Here is a 13,262-nt window from a genome sequence, read left to right on the forward strand (position 1 = left end):
CCACTTAGCAGCCTTGGGCCACGAGCTCCACCAAACTCTCTGAGTCTCAACTTTCCTCACCTGTTAAATCAGGATAATAGTACCTAACTCAGAGGAGTGATCTCAAGAATAAACCAAGGTAGAGGAAGCACCAAGCACAATACTGGACCCAGGACACGGCCCGTGGGCCAGGTAGGCCTGGCCACTGGCCACTGCCACCTCCTTACCCTCCACAACGCCCACACCCACACTGCTCCGCCGCGTGTTCATCGGGGCCACAAAGAACCACTCGTTGGTCTTGTAGCTGTAGGCTTCCACCGATGCTAGGCCTGGGAGACAAGAGACTCATGAGACTTCCGTGGCACCAGGCCTCACCCTGCTGTGTGAGAAGCAGTGAGGATGGGGGAGGAGTCCAAATGCAGGGACTGGAAACCTAAATGTATGGCTCGGTGCCACCTCTGCATCACCATGCGACCTGTGGAAATTCCCTGAAACACATCTTCAGTGTCTACCTGCGAGGACTATTAAGACTTTTCTCAGAGGGTGGGCTGTGAAAGGACAAAGGGTACACCTGAAATGCATGGCAAATGCAGATCATAAAAACTGCAGAGTGGTATACTTTGATTCCAAGTAGACACCTGAGGTAGCCTCACTGAACACCTATTCCAATCCCCTTCCCCTTAACTTCCTCTTCCTTAGCAGTGGAAAGCTAAACACTTGCTTTCCAAGACTCCCTTGCAGCTAGGGGTGACCAAGTCAATGAGACCTAAGCAGAAGTCTATGTGGATTTCAGAAATAGCCTTTGCTTTTACCTGGAACACAAATGTGTTGGCTGGAGCTATAATGGCCATCCTCACAATCATGAGAAAAAGGCCAAGAGAATCTTAAAGAATGTGGCCTCAATGTCCGTGAGCCACTGGACCAACTCAGCAACTGCTAACCTCTAGGCTTCTTGTTTCATGAGTAAAGCAAAACCCTCACATTTCGAGGCACAGTTTAATCAGGTTCTCTACTAATAGCCAAAAGTAATTCCCAAAAGAAACAATGCTCCATTACCCTTTTGTTCTCTTTTTCCCACTCAGTAAAGGCAGCCTCCAGAGGGGCTAAAGACCCTGGAATTACATGAGTGAGGCAAAGAGAAGGCTGAGAAAAGTCCCCAAGTTGTGAAGACACAAATAAAACTCAGAGAAGTAAAAAAGACTGCTTTTCACCTCCCTGGGGGCCAAAGGAGATCATATCAGTTTAATAGAGCTACTGTCCACAGAGACATCTACCTGGCAGTATGAGTAGAGATGAGATCACCTCTCTGAGTTTATGTCCACTATTGGTTTCGGGTTGAAATTTTGAAGCTAGATAGAATCCAGAGGCAAGGAGACTCACCTATGGTGAAACCCCACTGGCAAAGCTTCAGTGGGGTCATAGAAAAGGCAACAGAAAAAATGGGCAGCCTGGCCCACTGCGTGACCTGAGCCAGGTCTCTTCCAAGTGCCAAACTCAGCTCCCTCACCTGTCTAGCAGAGGGTTCAAACTGGAGGTCTGAGGCACACCGCCCCCCAACTCCCAGCTAAGCATGCTCTCCTTCTAAGTCTCATCTTCTGAGTAAATAGGTCCCCAGACACTGGAAAGTACGAAAGGGACTCTGAGTGTGAGGTCCTAGAAAGCCTAGTACATGGGCAGTTACATATTCTGTGTGGAAGAAGGCCTGGCTCTTCCCCACAAAGCTGGTTGAGGAAGAAGGGTGATTATGTCCCTGGGGCAGTAGCTACAAACTGACAGAAAGTTAGTCCAGAACTGGCTGAATAAAACAGGGTTGCATGGAGGATGTGTCCCAGGCTGGGAGGGGTTGGGAACACACCCTGAACCTACCAGTACTGCCATCAAAGCCTCCCACCGCGTAGAGCAAGTCGTTGAGCACTGCCGCGCCCAGTGTGCTCCGGCGCTCCTGCATGCTGGCAATGGACGTCCACTGGTCCTTCACGCCGTCATACACATCCACTGTCCGCACCCGCAGTGAGCCATTAAACCCTCCCACGGCATACACGTGGCCAGCCATGAACACCACACCTGAGGCACAGGAAACCAAGACATCAAGGTCAGGTCAGGTGCGTGACTGCTCATGTTGATGACGACAATGAGGAGCAAGACAGACACAGAAAAAGCCACCACAGAAGATACTTTAGATATTTGGCAGTCATTATGGGATTCACTGGATTTCTTTCCTATTCGCTTTCTAATTTTGTCCGATTCAAGTGAATACTTGAATTAGCTTTAACTCACCAAGCTCAAAAGAACTGACCCCAAAAAAGCCAAAAACTGTGCAGGTGGCCGGGTGTAGTAGTAACTCATGCTTATAATCCCAGTGTTTTGGGAGGCCAAGGCAGGTGGATCACCTGAGATCAGGAATTCAAGACCAGCCTGGCCAACATGGTGAAAACCCTCTCTACTAAAAATTTTAAAATTAGCCAGGTGTGGTGGTGCACACCTGTAGTCCCAGCTATTCAGGAGGCTAAGGTGAGAGAATCACTTGAACCCAGAAACCAGAGGTTGCAGTGAGCTGAGATCATGACACTGCACTCCAACCTGGGCAACAGAGCAAGACTCTGTCTTAAGAAAAAAAAAAAAAAGATGATCAGTAGCTGCTACAATGGAAAGATGGCAGAGCAAGAGCAAAGAAAATTCCCTTTGGTTCCAGAAAATCTCCTGAAAAAGAGGAAGGTCTATCAAGCCCTCAAAGCCACTCAGGCAAAGCAGGCACTTTTGGCAAAGAAGGAAGAAAGGAAAAGGGCCCAGGTTTAAGCAACTGGAATCATTCCTACATGATTCCTGGTGGCAGACACGTGACAAGGTGGGTGGCAGACACGTGACAAGGTGTGTGTCAGATAACTAGAAGTGAAACCTCACGCCTTGGAATCGCCAGATAAACATTCCTTGGCCTTTGTTATATGCATCGAAAGGATGGATGGCTTGAGTTTACTGGTGCAGAGAACCATTGCAAGACTTCGCCTAGAGAAATTTTTTCATGGTCTCTTTGTAAAAGTCGCCCGCCAGAACCTAAAAATGTTGCATATAGTGGAACCTTATGTGACCTGGGAATTTCCAAATCTGAAGTCTGTCCAGGAGCTCATTTTGAAACATGGACAAGTCAAGGTCAAGAATAAGACCGTCCCTCTGACAGACAACACAGTAATCGAGGAACACCTGGGGAAGTTTGGTGTCATTTGCTTGGAAGACCTCATTCATGAAATTGCCTTCCCGGGGAAGCATTTCCAGGAGATCTCATGGTTCTTGCTGCCTTTCCACCTATCAGTGGCCCATCATGCTACCAAAAATAGAATGAGCTTCCTCAAGGAGATGGGCACACCTGGCTATCAGGGTAAACACATCAATCAGCTCATCTGCCAGCTGAACTAGACCCAGTTGCCAAACTGCAGTAAATTTTTATCAATGAAGTGGAAGCATGTGTTTTTGGGTTTTGGAGAATTTGTATCAAGTATCTTCAGAGAAGATTGTTTCCTGCTTTATCTTCACAAACTGGAAAAGAAGAGTCAAAGAAAAGACAGTAGCTGGCCGGGCGTGGTGGCTCACACCTGTAATCCCAGTACATTGGGAGGCTGAGGAGGGCGGATCACCTAAGGTCAGGAGTTCGAGACCAGCCTGACCAACATGGCGAAGCCCCGCTTCTACTAAAAACACAAAAATTAGTGGGGCATGGTGGCCCATGCCTGTGTAATCCCAGCTACTTGGCAGGCTGAGGCAGGAGAATCGCTTGAACCCGGGAGGTGGAGGTTGCAGTGAGCCAAGATCACGCCATTGCACTCTAGCCTGGGCAACAAGAGTGAAACTCTATCTCAAAAGAAAAAAGAAAAGAAAAAGCAGTAGCTTATGTTCATGGCAAGCACCTCTCATCACAGTCCAGTTCCAGGAAAAATTCTAGCGTTTTCTACATTGGCTGCCGCCTTGTCTGAAATCAGCACATTCCATGGAGGAAGGAGTCTGCTTTGCTGCATCTCCTATCCTACGGTTTAATGTTGGCAATTGAGTAACTCTAGCATTTGTACGAGGCACCCTAAGACTCCTGCAGCAGTGGACAAGCCCAGGGACATAATAGAATCTTTAGATTCCCAGGGCCTTCTTGTGAAAAAGACTTGAAATACACATAGGCAGAAAGGTACAAAAATAAATGTTCACTTGTCTCTTGTCTCTGCAAAAAAAATAATAAAGCTGCAGGAGGGAAAAGAATGGGACCCTGAAATGCACAGATGCTTGAGGAAACAAGGAGTAACTCATGACTTCCGGCATGGATTAGGGACCAGCAGGGGAAAACAGCTTGCAGAAGTGGGAGACAGGGCTGCTCACCTGCTCTGCATCTCCTGGAGGGAAGCTCAGCAATCTGATCCCACCGGTCCTCCTCGAAATCATAGCATTCCACACTGCGGATTGCCTTGGGTGCCTGGCCGCCAACCACAATCATGACCTCCAGAGAGACAAGTGGACATTAGCGGGTTCTCCCCAAAATCTGGATTTATGGGTGACCTATCCCTGGTGCTTCCACATGCTTATTGCCCAGGGTCTGTGGATGATCAGAGATGCCAGTTTACAGAGCTACATATATGGAGATGCTGCCCCTAGTTACCAACAGGTATGAGTATTCAAGAAAAGTCTAACAAGCATCTTCCCACAAAAACATAATCATAAGTTCTGTTTCCCAAATGCCCCACTCAGGGGCTAGCTTGTGGGTATGTGAAGCCATGTAGGCCATCTTCTGTAATCTCAGTGCCCTCAAGATTGGGAATGGAGGTGCTAAATCTTATATCAAAACAAACTTGAATATACTTTGAAAAAGAGTGCAGAATTTGGATGTATTTTTTAAAATTATTACTCAAAAGTATTTCTGAATGTCTAGAATGTAGAGTGCACTTATGTACTGCAGTGTAAAAAGAATTGTGAAAAACTGCTGTGAGGTGGTTATTATAAAAGTTATTAAACTGATGACGTTCTGAAAACTAGTACTAGCAGTCAGTCCTATTTCCACAAGTAAGGTAGTAGCTGCCACTACCAGGCACCATGTGAAATGTGTTGTCATTGACTTGTCACCACAACTGTGAGGTAAATATCATCATCCACATTGACAGATAGGAAAGTAAAGCTCAGAGAACATATGTAAGTGGCCCAAGGTCACACAGCTAAGAGCGCAGGCAGAGACTGAAATTCGAGTCTACCTGACAGAGGGTGAGGCCAGTCACCACCCCCAACTCCTGCCCTAGAGACAGGATCCAAGCAAACACGACTTGCTGCATCTATGTTTGTCAAAACACAGGTCACTTTCCATTAGTAGGTCATGAAATCAATGTAATGGATTATGACCAGCATATATTTTTTAAAAAGCACAGAAAATATCATAAGAATATCATTTCATGAAATATTTGTTTTGATTATACACACTTACATGTGTCTTCTGGATAGCAATTTAAATATATTTTGTATTGCAGGGCATGGTCAAAAGACAATGAAAACTACTGCTCTGGTTAGGTTAATAGAACTGCTGTACTTAATTGAGGTACCGCTGCTGTGACTTTGGTCACATGTTATTAATAAATAAAATTAACGTACCAGTTACCTATAGTTTACATATTTTAATAAGCATGTGCAAATTCACAGCTATCCCCACAATGATGTCACTCTCACTCGATGGCATTCCAATACGCTTTCTTGAGTGGAAAGTGCGGAAGTCACAACCAGCAAATTCATTTACTCATTACCTGTAGCTTGTCTTATTTACCCAGTGGTTCTCAAACTTGAGCATACATCAGAATCACACAGAGGACTTGTAAAAACACAAGCTGCTGGGCCCTATCCCCAGAGTGCGATTCAGTGGGTCTGGAGTGGAGCCCAGAATCTGTCTTTCTAACAAGTTCCCAGGTACTGCTGCTGCTGCTCCACTCTAAGATTCACACTTTGAGAACCACACTTTTTTAATCCACACTCTGTATGGATTTCCTGATGACATGCCATTAACAAATTTTACCATTATGAATTATCATAGTGCTTTTTACTTTCCCACGATGTATTTTTGGGAAGAGAGGTGGCCATCAAAATCTGCATGAGCTCGCAGGAGCATATCCCTCAAGTGACCACTACCCACCAAACGGGAGGCAAAACCAGAGCTCACCACCATTGCTACAGATCAATCATTTATTCCCCAATATTCCAGAACAGGTTCACCCACTGCCATGTGGGTGGTCACTGGTCATCAGATTTAGTCCACAGCTGTCTGTTACCAAAAGTGGGTGACCAGTGTTCAAAAATTAAGAAATCAGTTCTGACTTCTAAAGCATTCCAAAGGAACCCAGGACACACAGTCCAAGCGCAAGCTGCTGCTGCTGCTTCCAGAAAGAAACATTCTGTTCTTGACTTTCCTGCATGCCTCAGCTCAGAGGGCCCACTGCCCTGTGTCAAGAGTAGCCCTTTTCAGAGTAAAGATGAATTCTACATTACTTCCCATCTGTAATTCTTTGCTTCAACAGGCATCCACGAACAGTTCAAGGGGGATGTTAATGAACACAGCCCGTTGGCAAACTCTGTACAATGCCTAACCTACTCTTCCAGGGCAGAATGACTTGTGTTGGTAAGCATGCCCAGAACTTGCATTGTCCTTCTGGTTTTGAGTTGGTAAAGCTAAACTGAAGGCAAATACTGCAAGGATTTTCTTTGAAACCTGAGTGAGAATAAAAGCAGTTTTAAGTTTTCTTTCTGCAAGGACTTCAGGCACCCCACACACTCCCACATGCTGTGCCCTGACTTGAAACTTTCCTCCCATCTCAGAGCACTCTGCTTTAACACCTGCTTATCTTTCCGGTCTCAGTTTATATGATATTTCCTCCAAATTGATTTCTCTGGCCTCCAAGTCAGAGCAACACATTCCTCCTCTGAGATTTCACCTGCCCTGTGTGTTCTGCATTGTGCTTGACCATCGGTGACTTGTCTTTTGTGACCCTAGACAGCAAGTCCTGCCTGGGCAGAAAATGGATCTGCCTCAGTCACCAAGATAAGTCCATGTATTTTGTTGCCAGGTAAAAGTGAGGCCTCAAGTATTTATTTAGAATAAAGAATAAATGAATAAAAAGTAAATGGCACGTGCAAGGTGTTAAACAAACAATACAGAGTTTTAAAAAATGAAAAAAAAAAAAACTAAACTAGAATGTCATTTTCTTTAGTTAAGATATGTTGGAACACCAGAATAAAATTCTGGAGACAGGAAAAAACAAGCAAAAGAGAAATATGGGCTATATTATAATAAATATATTATAAAAATAAAAAATAAAAAGAGAAAGTGAGGGCTTTTCCCATCTTTTGACTCGACCACCAAAAGAAAGTTTGCTTATTCTTGCCATAAGCTATCCAGCTTCTTTTGTAAATTAAAAAAAAAAACAAAAAAACAAAAAAGGCAAGGCTTTCAGGAACCCTCACCATGCCTGAGAAACTATCTCCTGCCACAGATGTAGAGGGTACATTCATATTGGAGAAAATCTACCACTCATCTTTGAGAACTTTCACAATTCCTTCCAAAATGCAAAATGCAAAATCCTTCCAAAATACAAATTTTTTATGTTAAAGTAAAACCTGAGTAGAAAGACAAAAATGATATAAGACAGCCAGGTGCAGTGGCTCACGCATGTAATCCCAGCACTTTAGGTGGCAGAGGCAAGTGGATCTCTTGATTCCAGGAGTTGGAGACCAGCCTGAGCAACATGGTGAAACCCCATCTCTACAAAAATACAAAAACTAGCTGGGTGTGGTGGCACATGCCTGTAGTCCCAGCTACTTGGAAGGCTGAGGTGGGAGAATCACCTGAGCCCAGGAATTTAAGGCTGCAGTGAGTTGTGATTGCAGAGTCATTGGACTTCAGTCTGGGCAACAGAATGAGACCCTGTCTCAAATGAAAAAAGAATACAAGATAAAGTTTTCAAAACAAACTTGCCTTTGAGCTCATAAAACCACTGGTGAGAGATGACTTTAAACATACAAAACTTGTACAAATATCTGAGAAAAGGAATTGTGAGGTTTTGTGGAATAGGACCATCAGTTTCAGAGTGAGCTCAAGGCTGCAGGAAGAGCAGGTATATATCTGCTTCTCTCATGGGCATAGGAAAGTCAATTTTTTCATTTTATTTTTAGTTGGCACATAATAGGTACACATATTTGTGGGGTACGGTGTGATGTTTTGATGCATGCATACATTGGGTAATGATCAAATCCAGGTAATCAGCATGCCCACAATCTCAAATACTTATTATGTCTTCCTGGTAAGAACATTCAAAATCTTCTCTTCTAGCTATTTTGAAATATACAATACATTATTGTTAACTATAGTTACCCTACTGTGCAATGGAACTCCAGAAGAATATTCCTACTAACTGTAACATAGTATCCATTGACCAGTCCCATCTCCCTTTCCCCATCTCCTCTCCCTCCTCCCTTCCCCAGCCTCTGATAACCACTATTCTGCTTTCTACTTCTACAAGACTGGCTGTTTTAGATTTCATATATAAGTGAGATCATGTGGTGTTTGTCCTTCTATTCCTGGCTTATTTCACTTAACATAATGGCTTCCAGTTTCATTCACATTGCCACAAATGACAGGATTTCACCTTTTTATTTTTATTTATGTATTTTTAGGTGGAGTCTCACTCTGTTAGCCAGGCTGGAGTGCAATGGCGTGATCTTGGCTCACTGCAACCTCCACCTCCCAGGTTCAAGCAAATCTCCTGCCTCAGCCTTCCGAGTAGCTAAGATTACAGATGCCCACCACCACATCCAGCTAATTTTTTTGTATTTTTAGTAGAGACAAGTTTCACCTGCTGGCCAGGCTGGTCTCGAACTCCTGACCTCAGGTGATCCACCGTTGTTGGCCCCCCAAAGTGCTGGTATTACAGGCATGAGCCACTGTGCCGGCCTTTTTATAGTTGAATAGTATATATACCATATTTTAAAATCCATTCATCTGTTGATGTGCACTTAGGTTGATTCCATATTTTGGCTATTGTGAATACTGCTGAAATAAATATGAGAGTACAGATGTATCTTCAACATGCTGATTTCATTTTCTTTGGATACATACCCAATAGTGAGATTGCAGGGTCACATGGTAGTTCTATTTTTAATTTTTCCTGGACACATACAACCAACCAATACAGAATCATGAAGAAATAGAAAACCCGAACAGACCAATAACAAGCAACAAGATTGAATCACTAATAAAAAGTCTGCTGTCAATGAAAAGCCCAGGGCCCGATGATTTCACTGCTGAATTCTACAAAATATTTAAAGAAGAACTAATACCAATTATTCTCAAACTATTCCAAAATATTGAAAGGGACAGAATCCTTCCAAATTCATTCTCTGAAGCCAGCACTACTCTAATACCAAACTAGACAAGGACACACACACACACAAAGAAAACTATAGGCCAATATCCATGATAAACACAGATGCAAAAATCCACAACAAAATACTAGCAAATGAAATTCAACAGCACATTGTAAAGATCATTTACTGTGATCAAACTGGACTCATCCTAGGAATGCAAGGATGGTTCGACAATGCAAATCAATAAAAATGATACATCATATTAAAAGAATCAAAGACAAAAACCACATGATCATTTCAATAGACGCAGAAAAAGCATTTGATAAAATTCAACTTCCCTTCACAATAAAAACTCTCAACAAATTAGATATAGAAGAAATGTACCTCAACATAATAAAGGCCATATGTGACAAACCCACAGCTAACATCATACTGGAAAGGAGAAAGTTGAAAGCTTTTCCTCTAAGAACTGGAACAAGACAGGGATGTCCACTTTCTCCACTTCTATCCAACATAGTACTGGAAGTCCTAGCCAGAGCAATCAGGCAAGAGAAAGAAATAAAGTACATCCAAATTGAAGGGAGAAAGTCAAACTGTACCTGCTTGCAGAGAATATAATCTTATATATAAAAAAGCCTAAAGATGCCACCAAAAAACTATTAGAATTAATAACTGAATTTGGCAAAGTGACAGGATACAAAATCAACATATGAAAGTTAGTGTTGTTTCTATGCACTAATAGCAAACTACCTGAAAAAGAAATTAAAAAAAAAAAAAAACTCATTAACAATAAATAAATAACTAAATAAAGTACCTAGGAATAAATTTAACCATGGAGGTAAAAGATCTCTACAATGAAAACTAGAAAACATTGATGAAAGAAATTGAAGAGGACACAAATAAATGGAAAGATATCCCATGATCATGGATTGAAAGAATTAATAATGTTAAAATGCCCGTACTACCTAAAGCAATCTGCAGATTCAATGTAATCCCTATCAAACTACCAATGACATTCTTCACAAAAATAGAAAAAAAAATCCTAAAACTCATATGGGACCACAAAGGATCCTGAATAGCCAAACAATCTAGAGCAAAAAAAAAAAAAAAACTACAAAGCTGGGGACATCACACTACCTGACCTCAAAATATACAGCAAAGCTATAGTAACTAAAACAGCATGGTACTGGCATAAAAACAGACATGTAGACCCATGGAATAGATTAGAAAACCTAGAAATAAATCCATTATTTATGACCAACTGATTTTTCACAAAGGTGCCAAAAGCACACACTTGGCAAGGTGTTAATACCCAGAATATATAAGAAACTCAAATAACTCAATAACAGAAAAACAGATGATCTGATTTTAAAATGGGCAAAAGATCTAAATAGGTATTTCTCTAAAAAAAATATGAATGACCAACAAGTATATGAAAAAATAATTTAACAATACTAATCATCTGGGGAATGCAAATGAAAACCACAATGAGATATCACCTCATCCCAGTTAGAACGTCTACTGTAGAAAAGACAAAAGATAACAAATGCTGGCAAGGATGTGGAGAAAAAAGGAACTCATATACCCTGTTGGTGGAAATGTAAATTAATACAGCCCAGTATGGTCAAAAGAAATCCAATTTTTATAGTAGGTGTTGCAAGAAGCCATCATACGTGGAGCACTATACCCACCATTGTGTTGACCATGCAGAGTGAAAAGAATAAATGTCCTATCATGAATGCTAATGGATAGTTTTTTCCATAGATACCTGATGTTAGCAACCAATTAGGCAAATATGGTATTTCCCACAGTCTACATGTATCACATCTCTGAAATCACAAACTTCTAGCTACTTAAGAAGACCACAGGATATTAGAGGAAGAGACTTGAACCATTCTCGCCTACAAGTCCTCATTTTATATTCCAGAAACACTCAGGCCCAAGGAGTTCAACAAGCATGTTTCCTTTCTTTCCCCAACACTCCTAAACCCCAATTTACTTAAGATTTATGATGCCTTTATTAGAAATTACTGAATCAAATCAGCTTATGTAGAGATCACTATTTTTAACATTTATCTTTCAAGGTAACCCTGAGTAAGAACTATCAGTCATGTACGAATCACAAACTAAAGAACTGGTTCTAGGCAAACAAGCATGCTAGACTGAACATAATTCAATCACTCTCATGAACTGCAGCATGCTTAGGTATCTGGCAGGGTGCCTCAGGATTCTGATCCCAAGTCTCAACTGTCACTGTGCTGAAGGCTGCATAAGTTCTGGTGAATGGAGGGCTCTGACTGACAGAATATGAGTGAGCTGAACTCCACTGCAGCAGGGACAATTATTAGATACCTCCCAAGGAAAACACTCTTATTTTGAAAAGTCAAATAGCCATTTATTTTAGGGAGATTAGTAAGCCTATGGGAAAAACTGATTCCTTAGGAAGGAAATTTTATTTCCAGAATAATACTTTTTTAAATAAATATATAATGTTCTCTTGCTCACATAGATGACTCTGATTCCACCCGTGTGACTGTGGGATTGAAGGCATGTTGGTCCCTCCTCACTGAAATCACAACCACCCTGTGTCTGAGAGCCATTAGGTGCCAGGGACTAGCCAGGGAAAGGGACAATCCATGAAGAGAGTAGAGATTTCCAGCCTACGTGTAGATCAAGACCCTAGCCCTGGCCTCAGGACTACATAGGTCATTCAAATTTCCACTCAGGCAAGAGGAACAATCTGGACTCTACACACTTTTTTCATGGGGCAAGAGTAGAATGTATGTCCAAACTCTCTTCTGTGACCGGTGAGCTGGGCAGAAGGCAGGCCCAGCCAGTCGGTCCCTCGGGCCAGGGCAGGAAGCGAGAGTCTCTCTTACCCTGGTGCGTGGGGCCGCAGGGCTAACACCAACAATTCATCCGAAGGAGCATGTCGAGGTCGAGCCAGAAGACTTGTCCAAGCAGGTTCCTGAGCAACAGTTGCTCTAGGCAAGTACTGATAGCAAGGTGCAGAGACAATGGGGGTCTGAGAACCAGGTAATATGAGGGCAAGGCCCAGGAGAAGAGAGGAGCAGAAAAAATGGGCTTTGGAATCAGACACATCTGGGCCCCAATGTAATATATATATGTATATATATTACATTTGGGCCCAGAAATATGTATCATACACACACACACACACACACACACACACACACAGTTGTGTGGCTATGAGCAAGACATTTAACATTGCTAAGCCTCATTTTCATAACTTGTAATATCAGGGTAATAGGATGCTTCCCATGTGGATGTCAGGAGGCTTAATAGTGCCAGCATCACCATTATTTTCAAAGGCAGGTGCTAAAAAGCAGATTCCCAATAAAAGGTAGAAAAAGATACTATGAACCTATGAAGGGAGGATAAGTGCCACTAATTCTGGGGGTGATTGTGGGGATTTTTCAGGACCCCAGGGTGTTTGCCAGGGTGTGGACCAAGGTAGAAGGGGGCAGTGCCCATCCAGGTGCCTGGCCCAAATGAGAGGTCATCACACCCAGCCTGTCAACAGTTTCTTCCAACACCATCTACTAAAAGAAGGACAGCCCAATTCAGGAGCAAGCCACCCACTTCCAGCCCAAATAGTGTTTCGGCAGCATTTTTAAAGAGCTGAATAGAGATGCCAACTGAACTGGAATGACAGTGAAAAGTGCCAGGTTCAGTACATTTCCAAAAAGTTCATTTGCATCTTCCTGAAACCTCATTTCCTTGCTGCCATCTGTGGAACAGGGTAATGTAGGCGCATTCTGAGTGGCTGGGAGACAGCCTCTGGTTGTCCATGGCAACCCAGGCTTAGGGAAAGTGCTGGGCGGTGAATGTGTGGGAGTCAAGATGATGCTGTTAGCTGTTCCAGCTGGGATGTGTCGGTATGCTCTGTGCATATA

General features: G+C 42.7%; 1 protein-coding gene and 1 pseudogene across 6 annotated transcripts in view; one reads left to right on the forward strand and one right to left on the reverse strand.

Moving 5' to 3' along the window:
• The window catches only part of KLHL3 (kelch like family member 3), a 139,450-nt gene that overhangs the window by 20,646 nt on the left and 105,542 nt on the right, over window positions 1-13,262 (reverse strand). For 5 of the 6 annotated variants that reach the window (XM_021664933.2, XM_021664931.2, XM_012435621.2 and 2 more), the window contains 3 exons: window positions 4,336-4,453; window positions 1,846-2,043; window positions 207-308 (listed from right to left, as the gene is read on the reverse strand). In XM_021664933.2, the coding sequence (XP_021520608.1) occupies window positions 207-308; window positions 1,846-2,043; window positions 4,336-4,453 (418 nt within the window). The remainder of the gene's footprint in view (window positions 1-206; window positions 309-1,845; window positions 2,044-4,335; window positions 4,454-13,262) is intronic. The other variant, XM_012435481.2, reaches the window with a different exon arrangement.
• Window positions 2,605-3,390, forward strand: LOC105705799 (ribosomal protein uL30-like; annotated as a pseudogene).

Source organism: Aotus nancymaae, unplaced genomic scaffold, assembly GCF_030222135.1.
Source record: "Aotus nancymaae isolate 86718 unplaced genomic scaffold, 86718_ANA_hifiasm-v0.15.2.pri h1tg000064l_1, whole genome shotgun sequence".
In the NCBI taxonomy this organism is placed as follows: domain Eukaryota; kingdom Metazoa; phylum Chordata; class Mammalia; order Primates; family Aotidae; genus Aotus; species Aotus nancymaae.